The sequence below is a fragment of the Rhopalosiphum padi genome, chromosome 1 (genome assembly GCF_020882245.1).
Source record: "Rhopalosiphum padi isolate XX-2018 chromosome 1, ASM2088224v1, whole genome shotgun sequence".
Lineage (NCBI taxonomy): Eukaryota > Metazoa > Arthropoda > Insecta > Hemiptera > Aphididae > Rhopalosiphum > Rhopalosiphum padi.
Genome location: NC_083597.1, coordinates 4,301,025 through 4,313,367, shown reverse-complemented (window position 1 = coordinate 4,313,367; position 12,343 = coordinate 4,301,025). Strand labels below are relative to the sequence as shown.

The window sequence follows — 12,343 nt, the reverse complement described above, 5'->3', positions numbered from 1 at the left end:
ATTTCAGACGAATGAAAGTTGTTCTGGAATTTCTATAATGAATCATCGACCGTTGAGAAAAAAAAAAAATAATAATCATAATATAATTAGAGGAACGATTTGAAACGCGCTCGTATACGGCGTACCTATTATTATAATATATAATATTATAATACCTGTGCATATAATGTATATAATATTATACATTATCGGAGGCGGCGGCGACTATTGGTTGACGTGGTGGTGGTGGTTGCAGTAGTGGCGGCGGCGGCGGTGGTGGTGGTGGTGGCAGCGGCGGCGGCGGCGACGGCGGCGACTGTACTACACCGTCTACACCTTGTATATAGATATTAGATCGGCAGCGGTGGCGGATCTCTCCATTGAACGGCGGCCCCCCCTCCCCCTGTGAGTTGACCCTAAGCTATAAAACCCATTTGCCCGCCTCAATTTGAAACAGTCTACGCACACCGAACCTCGCGGCACACGCTCGTTGTCCGTTCATTCTTGTACGATCTTACAACAATCTGCTCGTCTCTTGGAACTTAATCATTTTTCCTGGTTTTTCGCCTACCCGCTACTCTTGTTCATTTCGAATTTGAATTTGAATTTTTTTTTTATTTAAAACTTTTCTCGTCTCGTTTTAATATTTCATTTGCATCATATTCAACATGACTGTGGAAACGTTCGAAACCATCATGCGCCGAAATAACATTACTCTGGTATCAGGCGAAGAGGGCACGAAAGTGGATACGGCCACCAGCCGCCTCCCCAAGGCTTTCAAGTACAACATGATCGTCTCGGCTTTCTTCGTGATATTTTTCTTTTGCTTGTTGTCTAACGCTGGAGCCGCTTCCTTGCAGAATAGAGTAAGTCGTTCATAAAATATGAATTATAATTTAAACCGCACTCGAATTATTTTATGTGTGCCATAACTGTTGCTGTATTTTCACCTATCGATTTATCTCCTGCAAAGGCGATACAACAATGTGCATAATATTAGGGGTATTTTATGTCTAACGTATCTGTTGTGGTTTTCCAGAGAGCAATAGCGTCATTGGCGATAGAGAGTACTACAGCTCCAACCAAAGAATGCCACCAAAATACCCCGTGTGGATGGGCCATCTACATACCGTTCACCCGCCGTATCGATTATTTCATGAAAAACACGTGAGTTTATTTTACCGCCTTAAACTATTTATAGTAAAATATAACAGTCGTTGTAATTGTGCTTTTGGTTGAATTCGTTACAGATGCATTTGCAACCCGAACTTGGCGTGCTTGAAGACCGACGATGATCTGTCCGTGAACGCGTACGTGTACCGCTGCAAGACAAGACCCGTGACTACCACGGAAATCATACCGACGACCATTTGAGATTTGAGTGAGGGATATGCCCACAGCAACGAAGCCACGGTCAACACCACAACACTGGCGTTGCTTCGTCGCCACTGGACAAGTGAATTTTTTTTACTACAATATTCCTAATTAACAAGTCTACTCATGTTCCCGAAAATAATTTTCTACAATTTTTTTTTTAAATTAGTCTTAAGAATTAAGAATAAATATTTTTTTATGCTTTTAAAGCTTTTTCGTAATTCATTTTTATTTAGATCGTACTTATATTTTATACTTAAAAGAAAAATCATAAGTAATTAATATCAAACCTATATGGTTGTATTTATAATCATTTATTCTTACACAATAATTTATTATATTAATTTATTTTACAATATATTATTATATTTTTTCGTACAAATTTAAGGGCATTAGGGAACATTATTTAACCCATGTAAGAGGTTTTATCCTTTAGACTTTATATCACAGTATTTTTATATTTTAATTTTTTCATGCCTTGAACTTTAGGTTGTAAGTTTATAAGAATAAGTTAAATAATTATTTTTTGAGCCAGGCTACTTAACTATTTAATTTTTATTACGACTAACATTATTGTAATAATAATTATAATGTTTATCTCGTCGTCATTTAAATATGCCGATTAGATCAACGTTTTTATTTATTATTTTTTTTTCAAAACACACTATTAGACATAATTAAAAAAACATACTACTGTTGTTTAATAATATTATTATTAATATTTATTTATTATTATTATTATTATTATGATTATTATTATATTTATGTTTATTATAATTATGTCCTCTGGTTTTTTTTAAATTATTTTATTACTTTAATAAAGAAGAAAAGATAAGATTACATTTGCGTCTAATAATTATTATCTTTTCTATTGAAGTCCCTTCCTAATATGAAATCCTAGTTCGTATTCGTTATTGTAAACCGTAATTGTATATTATATATTATACGCATATTATATTGTACGCGTACAGATAAACTCGGCACATCGAATGCGTAATACATTGTTATCATTTATCAATGTTTTACTAACGATGTATAAAAATATTATTCTAAATATTACTATGTGTTGTGTGTGATCAATCGCTCGGATACTTTACGAAGGCCGAAACGCCTGGACAATGAGTGGATAGGCATCGAAATGTACTCAAATTGTAGATCAAATAATAATAATATTATTGCAGAGTAAACACGGTGTCGGTCGGTTTGCCATTTGATGATAATTAGTAATTGATGTATGCCCGGCGTCGTACCACTAGCATATCTTTTTCCTGCGGTCTTACCTATTTTTTAAGCATTTTTTTTTTTTGTATTTTCTAACGGTCATTAGTATAACTTAATCGACAGTGACGACTATAATATACTTGTTGCAATAAAATTAGATTAAAAAAAAAAAAAACAAAACCCGTAACCGATATATATCACTTATAGCAGTCGCATCTGACATATCGTATAGATGATTATTATTATTATTGGTACACGCGTATTAATATTATTATTATGGTACTTCTGTCGTCATTCGTCTATTAAATACAATAAATAGATAACAATTATTATAATATTATCGAATACGAATTATTAATGAGTACTGACTCATCGGCCCAAACAGGTAAGTATACTTATTATCAAACAATAATATGACCTTTTAAACAATAATTTTACTCTTAATTGCAATAGATACGCGTGTATACACTATAATATACCGTATAAATAGGCACTGTTTAACATATAATATAATAATTGGACGAAACTAATCTATCAACGGTTTCAAAAGAAAACAGTTCATCGTAGTACGTGCGTGTAGGCCGAACAAAAATATAGTTTTAACAAAACAGTAGTATATATTAGTATTACAAATGAAATGCGAGTTTTTCGTATAGTGAAATCGTGGATTTCAAATAAATACGTTTGACAATCGACTTCGAATATTTATTTAAAAATGTATTCATACATATACTGTTATATTATGTGGTACAGACAGTACGCACGGTATAGCATTGATATATATATTAGATTAAAATTGGTTTCAATTCGAAATCGTCATCCGTTTTTTGATATTCAGTGAAAACCTGTTGCCTTATAGGTGTTGTAATATTTTCACAACTCAAATACTTTTAGCCTTGCGAGTTGCGGTGTTATAAGGTTAAAATGTATTTTCAAAAAATTGTTAGAAGCACACTGCTATACATAAATACACAGTATATCATCGTAGCTCTATATATATATATCCATTATTAAACATAAGTGTACACATTATTAGTTTAAGCATGAACAAATATACTACTTAAAGCCAAATTAAAATGTCTCTTTACACTCACAAAACGACGATGTATCGTACTATAACTACGTTAAAAACGTGTACATTTAACCTTTTTGGTATTTATAATAAATTGTATTAGTTGTATTTCTATGAAATTTAATTACAGTTGTAAATGTGTTCACCTATATATTATATTATACTATGTTTTGTCCCACATAGAGTATTTAATTTTTTATATGGTCTTCGAGTAAAAATATTTGAAGGCCTTAATCCTTAGAGTGTTACCTATACAAACTTGGTGTCGGTGTTAGAATCAGAGAGCGTTAGTTTTTAAGAAGACAAAAGTTCTTTACTATTTTTTTTTTAATATTTTGAAAGTTTCATCCCTTCTAATTATTTTTATCAAAACAGAAAGTGCTGCTAATTTTTAAAATAATTGTACACACACATTTCTCATACATTTTATTTCGTAAAATTGTTTTGAATATGATACCTATTCAAATTCAATTTGGTGAATTATACAACATATTATTTTTAATTATGACTACATTGAAACTATGGAATATAACTTAAAAATAAATTAGAATTTTTCTTAGTGTAAATACATTTTTATTGTTCATAAATGTTTATATCAATCGCTCTTTTATATGTTATTGGCTGATTGCCATAACTGGCCTACTTTAATATCGTAATATTAATTGTTCGAGGATATATTGAATGGTTATTGGTTGTAAGGTTTGATTTGTATTCTGTGGGGAATTTTCTCTCACGAGATAGATCGAATTTATTTATTTCAGGGGACGATCATTTTATTCAAAAATAAAAGTCTTCGTTCTTTACACATTTTATTGATCCGAGCTGCAAATAATATTATCTAATCAGTAATCATTGTAGTTATTAGTGTATCTACCATCTGCTAAATAGGCAAATAATAAAATATAATATTTTGATTATAATCGACGAAGGTTATAATAGCCCTTTGGCCCTCAGCTATATTTATATATTATACGTATACACGTCATATAATTATCGTTAATCGTAAATGATTTTTTGAGTTCCAGTGAATATAATATAATTATATAAGCTGCTGTTGTATTAGATTTTAAACGTTTTTATGTTAATCAATAAAATAAAATAATACGTAGTTGACAAACACGGTCAACAAATCGGAAACGATGCCGATTTTGCCGTCTTCTGTTGTATTATAAATCCGAACGTGAGCATTTAAATGATCGTATTACACGCCTATTAATATCCAAAAATAGCCAGCGCAAGAATTTCGAACGATGAGACGGGTGTGCAATATTTTATCCGATTGTAGATCATTCCCGAAATTGAAACTGACAGTCATCTGTAAACGTAAATTAATTAATTAAATGCAGAATTAATACTTGTTATAATAATAAGTCAAAATGATGACAAGTGAAAGAATAATTTATAAAAATAAGAACTGACTATAAAAAAAGTAATTTTTTTAATTTCAGCTATATTATTTGACTACGTATGTAGTCGGGTTAAAATTAATTTTTCTTTTAATTGTTTTCCATTTTGTTTAATTGAAAATTTAAAACACACAATACAAATACAATTACAATGTTTATAATTCTATAGTTTTTCACTTCTTAACATTACGAATATATTTATGATGTAAACACAACAAACTGGAGACCGATTCAAAGAACATTTAAAAGCCGACGTAAATCCAATATATCGGTAAGATTGGTATTTGGTATTCGTCTTTGTGTATATATATATATAAAGCATATAATAAAAGTAATCTTATAAAATTGCAGTATCTACTCGTAAGTTTTTTTTTAAATGTATTTGTTAAAAATTGAATATGAAATATTTGTATTAATTATAAAAGTAATATAATTTGTAACATATGGCAACCATTTTTATAAAAACCAAAAATTATTCGATTTTCGTGTGCCGAAACTAAAATCACGCGTGAGCCATGTATAGCAAGGTTGAAAAATAAGGTATAAACACTCTCCGAGTATCAAAAAATCTATTGATATAACTTCTATTTAAAACAGTCTAGTAGCTTTTGAGTCTACAAAGAACAAACAAATAACAAACATTTATATTTTCGTAAGCACTATCGTCTGTATTTTTGAGATTCTCATTTTTAAATAATTCATTCACGTATTATTGTTCCATAACATTAAATCAATTATTGCAGAATCGACTAGCGTATCGTACAATACGACAAGTTATTGTTACATAATATTTAGATATAATAACTACTAAACTAAACTTAATTGTATTTATACGAAATACAATATGTAAATTCATACAATACAATTTTGTTATCTATATATTAATAGAAGGTAATGTTTGTGTAAGCGATCCAGAGCCCAATCTATCACACTTATAGTGGATCTAAAATTTGGTAGATATAACTACTTGTAAGGTAATCCTATGGATGTGAGCTAATTTTTTAATTTTTTATTGAGGTTCCACATTAATTTCGTTTCACAAAATACGAATATTGTTTTGTTTGTTTAGAGGGTTGCCATATAGTTACAAAAAATAAAATAATTATTGTAATTGGATATCATTTTAAACCTGTATTTTATATTTGGTCAAAATCACCCAAATTACTGTATTAAAATTATATGCAGTTTACATTTATCGAAGCTTAACACGGGGTAAATTTACTGGGATTGTTTAATTTTTCTCCGTACAGGATGAGCTAGTAATTTGTAAATTATAATGTAATAAAATAATCTAACATACTCCCCCTGAGGCCCAAATTAATTTGGTGATAGTGCGTAGTGCGTAGGTGTAGTACTACGAGCTCAATGTCCATTTTAATGGACAACTATTTAACTATATAATGTATTTTAGCGTCCGTGTTAATTTTTACTTTTATGATGTTGTTGACCTGACGTTCATAATAATGGATATTTGTTATTAAAATATTTACATTCTTTAGTAATTTCTATGTGAGCTTTTTTTTGGGGGGATAATAAACAACACATTCACTGTAGTGGACATTGAGTCTGTAGCAAAAATAAAAATTAACTCAAGCGCTAATGCAGTTAGAATAACAAATTGTCCGTTATGTTGGACATTGGGCTTTAGGAGACTATAACATATTTATGAATTACCAGCGTGTACTGAATACATAGTACTTATTACATTTAGGTATATAATATTATTGTGTATAATGTTAGTTGCGAGTAAACACTGAATAGTGATGATCATAATATAACAATTATTAAAACAACTTGTAAATCATGCTTGTGAACGGTGCATTTGATGTGCCTCAAGTCATATTTAAAATTTATACACCGATAATAAGGCCTGAGATTAAATTATACGGATTTTTTTTTTTTTAAATATATTAATATGTAACAAAAGATTATTATTTAATAATGACGTTTTAGAAAAATTAATTATTTACACATAAACATCATATTTTACGCGCTGCTTGGGACTTAATAGTGTATCGTAGTTCGGACGATAATTGTATACGAGTTCCTTACATAAGATCTCGGTTTTGTTATCCGATACTACGTCCTTGGCCGTGACAAAATATGCAAAACAGCACAAAATCAATTTTAATTGGTTTTTTGTTATTATAAAAATTCTTGTTTTCCCTTTTTTTTTCTCTGATTATTTTAATGCTGGAAATGTTTTGATGCTGATGAACGGAGACTATGAATGTGTTGATTTTTTAATGATATGTTTTTTATAAACGTATATTCACGACTTATAGAAGAAAAAATGGCAATTTTTAACTTCAAATAGATTTTTTGATGGGCAAGAGAATGAACCAAGTTAGTAGATATACTTCTAAGAGGTGAAAATTAAAAATTCTCAGTACTCAATTTTCATATTTTCTTATAAATGAAAAATGAATAACCACAGACAAATATTATATAACATAAATACTATGTTATTATGTTATACGATCATTTAATTAAATTTAAATTTTTCCGAAATACAGGTGTGGTATATATTAGAGTGGGGGAAATTCATGTTTCTACTTTTAGTCTATAGAGACAATTTTCGTACAGCATTAGCTGCTGGCTTTAAGATCACATAACTATTTTATCGATATTTCTAGGTACCTACTTTTTACACAGATTTTACAATTAATCGTAAATAACGGTAATTTAAATAGGCATTCTTTAATATACGAAAAACCTGAAGTGAACAATGTGCACAATGAAAATTTCATACGTGTCAGACCAGTAATATTAACACCCTAAGCAATGGCCTATAGACCTGCAAATTTAAATCAACACAAAAGTAATTTTTATAGATTTTATTTATGAAGCGGAGATATTGATTTCACACCGAGAAATTTGCAAAAAATTAATCTTGGTCAAACCTAAAGGATGTCAAATTGGAAATTGGTTCTAAACGCGTTTATGATGATGGCGTCTTATACTTTGACACACCGATCCCCGTGGCAATTTCTCAAGAAACGGTTAACACATGCCGGAAGTAATGACACTCGCAGAAATACGTACTAATCGAATTTTGTCGAAAATTCATCGCATTATATTACACTTTGATTTTTACCTATTCACAAAATCAATTAATGATCAATAATCAAATGACACGGCGCGCGGCGGAAAAAATATTCAATCACGAAAATCAATATTTTCTTATTTATACATAGAATTTTCTTGATTACAGAAATAAAAGAATCTTTCTTTTATCTATTTACATCATACATAAAAATAAATGTAGTTTTGTAGCTTTTATGTTCAAAAATAACTTGACCGATTTTGACGAAAATATTATTATAGATATTTTTAGAAGAGTTTAGAGTAGTTACTAAACTACATTCGAAAATATACCAATTTCTATATCCAGGTGAATCAGTTCACAGAGCGAGACATAGGTGATACCGAGTTGCCTGTGAACTTAAGTATATAAGTAGAAAGTACACTGAAATCGAAAACCATATTTTATATTTGTTTATTTTTTCCCGGTAATATCAGGCTATAGTGCTATAACTGCTATATAGCTATATTAATTAATAAATATATGAATTATGATAATTGATAATAATAATATCACTATATCCATAAAGGTAAAATCAAATACTTTCAAATTATAATACGACCGGAAGGCCAGAGTTAATTATTTACTATAATATATAGCGCCAAAAATCAATCCCCCCCCCCAAATCAGTGTTTTATTCTCTTAAAACAGACATTTTAAAATAGGCTTGGTTAATTTTTGAAAATAATAAGTTTTTAAATTATATTAACTATTAATTTTAAAGATTCCTATTTTCTTAAAAACTTTCCTGCGATGATGGTAAAAAAATCATAAAATTGTGTGTACGTATCGTGAATTTATTACAATTTCTATATAATAGTACACCGATATAGTATGGAAATATAAAATAATTGTTAAATAAAAGATAGACCACATTCTAATGTTATATGGTTTTAAAATATTTGGTAAAATGTAGCCAGGTGCAAATTTATCACTTCTGTCAAGACTATAGTATATTCCCACAATCATTGACGTACCTACACACTTTTCATTTCTAAATTATCCATACATTTTAAAAACGTATCATCATAAGCTATATAGACTATAATACTTATTGCACGCCATTGTCCGAATATCATGTTTTATAAATCATATTGATATTATTAGTGATCATTTTTTAAGGTACGATTAATTTATAATCTATATACAACATATTTACATATTAAGTAAAAGGGTGGATACGGGATAAGTGGAAATTGCCGACACGCGGCGGTCGAAAAAGTTACTTTCCAGTTCATGAACACGTCGATAAGTTTTGTCTAGTATGTCAATGTGGCTCATGCGGAAACGCAATTTCAGTTTTGGCCAAATGTATCTAACCTCAATTGCGGCTCGTGCCGCAAACATCGCCCGCAAGGACGACAAGGACCTCTTCTCGCCACAATAAATATGGCGCGTTGGTGTCCTACTGACCGCAGTTTAAGGTTTTCGTCCAGTAATCTCTCGTATATTATTTATTATGTGTGTAAACTAAAAGCCCTAAACTACTCAAAAAAAATTACGAAACATTATTTTTACAGTTTTATCGTTGATTATAAAATACAACTAGTATTTACACAGTAATTATACTTTTTATGTTAATAAAATGCCGATATTTTTATAATCAATGGTTTTCTATTGAATTATTAAAAAGTAAAAACCTAAGTTTATAATATTATAATTTACAAACAATAATTTTTGTATAACAAGTTTCGAGTGCCGACAAACAATAAAAAAAAAAATATTGTCGACAATAATAAGCATTAAGATATGAAATTAATACAATATAAAATTCTCATTCTTCGTGTTGGCGTATTGCATAGTGTGTACTATTATGAATAATATGAACCCACGCGGCTAAATAACTTTAGTAAATAATAAAAATTATATTAAATCATTTTTGGAAGTATTGTTTGTTTTTTTTTTTAATTGTTTGTCCCACTTTTTTTTATTATAATTATTATATGACATGGTCATTGGTCACTCTAAATCGTAACACTGAACATTTCAAATTGCAGTGTATATATACCTACTGCTTCAGCGAACAGCCTCTCCTAACAGTAGGTATAATTACTAATTGATTGTAGATATGAATGTATTTATATGTTATAAATATATAATTATATACGATATACATACAAAATAATGTATGTAATTTAAAGCTAATTATAGTTTTTAAGACTTAAAAACTACTCGACCAACTATCATCAAATTTTCACTCATACCTATTCCTCGACAGAGTGTTCTTTGCTTTGTGTTTCAACTCTTTTAGGTAGTTATAGAATGGCTCACACGCGTGTTTACGGGTCTTGCCTGTCCTGCACAGCCATGACCTGCGAAATTTGATCTAACTTACGAGTACATTATAAATCGTGGTACATATAATATAACCTTATTTTTTCTCGGTTTCTGATTTAATATAATTTTTTTTTTTTAATTTTCATCACGTGGCCCGTGGACTCGTAGCGTTTATATTTACAAGACTATAAAAATTGATAATTCTAGCGCAGTAACCCCATCCTCCTGGATACGCCACTGTTGTGCACTACCTGCGAATGAGGCCTAGACATGTCTATATATGCTCAGACGTCACACACGAGTTTCGTTTTGGCTCACAAAAAAATCAAATGTATTTTCTTTATACACATAGCTAGGGTTGCCATATAAAAAAAAAATTTAAATAAAATAAAGTATAATATATTTTAATTTATTATTAACTATTCAAACGTACATCACAAGGTAACACTTGTATGCGTGTAGCTTATTAATTGTTATAGAATCAAACATTACTCAACCGATTCTGACGGCGATAATGTCGGAGATTATTATTAAGGATATCAACCAGAAAAGTTTACGGAGTGTTTTAAGTGGGAGATACCCTTTTTGGGGTCTTTTGCATACATAAACCATGACAAAAGTCTGCTCATACAAAATTCATTACAACTTACAGAGAACACTGGCGACTCGCATCTCGTTAACATCACATTATGTTTGACTGAAATGGGCATAATATATGGAAATATTCAAATACATAATAGCCCAACACATAATCGAACTACCTATCATCGGCAAAAATTGTGAATTTGGTACCTACTCGATTCAATTAATACGCGTATATCTTATCTATAGATGTTTAAGACAAATCGTATCAATCGTATCGCTATTATATTGCATTAGGTATAATGTACTGAAAGTTACAATATTTTATATCTATAAATCGAGAATGAATTTTGATAGTTGCACGCGCAAACGAGTGCTTAGTCATTTTTCAGGTCAAAAGCAGTGTTAGCGGGTTTTCACGTTTTTCGGTGTACTGAAACGAGTCGTTAGAGCTTACGGGTAAAAAATTCGTGTAAGTACTGTACGCAAACGAGTATCACTACCGGTTTAAACCATCATGTTCGAAAATATACCAATTATATGCTACAAATGGTACACATCAACCACTATTGCCCGGCTCGGCTGAATTAGCTCAAAGACCTAGATAAACAGCCGATAATACTGATTTGCCCGTGAATCGAGATGGGTAGCTGTAGGGACGCTAAGCCTAACCAGCCAGGTGGATACAAGTCCATATAGCGCCGTATCATATATATGTTGGATATAAACACACAACACGCGGTTAGGTGCGTACTGGACATAGGACATCCAGTTCAAACGTTGACGCGTCGTCGTCGCTAAAACTTTGTTGATGTTTCGTATACACGCGTGGTAAGTGCTGGTTTTTCGTATTTCGTGTCGAGCCGCGCACATATAGTGTCTGGTAGGTAAATTGACTCTGGGCGGCGGCCCTTAAAAATGTGTACGGTTTGCCCTCAAACTAATGTACTAGTCTCCTCCACACATTATTACATAGCCACATAGGTACATGATTATAATATACCAATCAGTAAAATAGAGGAGATATAAATATGTACAGTGGCGCAACTAAGGGGGGGGGGGGGTTTAAGGGGTTGTAACCCCAATCGAAATTTTCTCCGAGGCCTAGTTTAATAACCTGTTTACTTATCTTATGTATATAATATACATATTGTAATAATGTTACCCCCCCCCCCCCCCCCGAAAATTTGTTCTAGTTGCGCCACTGAATATGTAAATAATAATCATAGCTTATAAAAATAATAATACTAACTCACTTGGTACAAAGAGAGTATTTCACCAGAGAGCGTAATTTTAGACCCGTCAAAATATAATTATTTATTTATTTTTTTATTGTACCTATTCATA

At 30.7% G+C, this 12,343-nt stretch overlaps 1 protein-coding gene across 1 annotated transcript; it reads left to right on the top strand.

Moving 5' to 3' along the window:
- The first annotated feature begins 417 nt into the window (after positions 1–417).
- Positions 418–1,562, top strand: LOC132917704 (uncharacterized). Its single transcript, XM_060978571.1, has 3 exons — positions 418–845; positions 1,019–1,146; positions 1,230–1,562. The coding sequence occupies exons 1-3, from the start codon at positions 648–650 to the stop codon at positions 1,351–1,353; spliced, it is 450 nt and encodes a 149-aa protein (XP_060834554.1). The 5' UTR covers positions 418–647; the 3' UTR covers positions 1,354–1,562.
- The last annotated feature ends 10,781 nt before the right edge of the window (positions 1,563–12,343 follow it).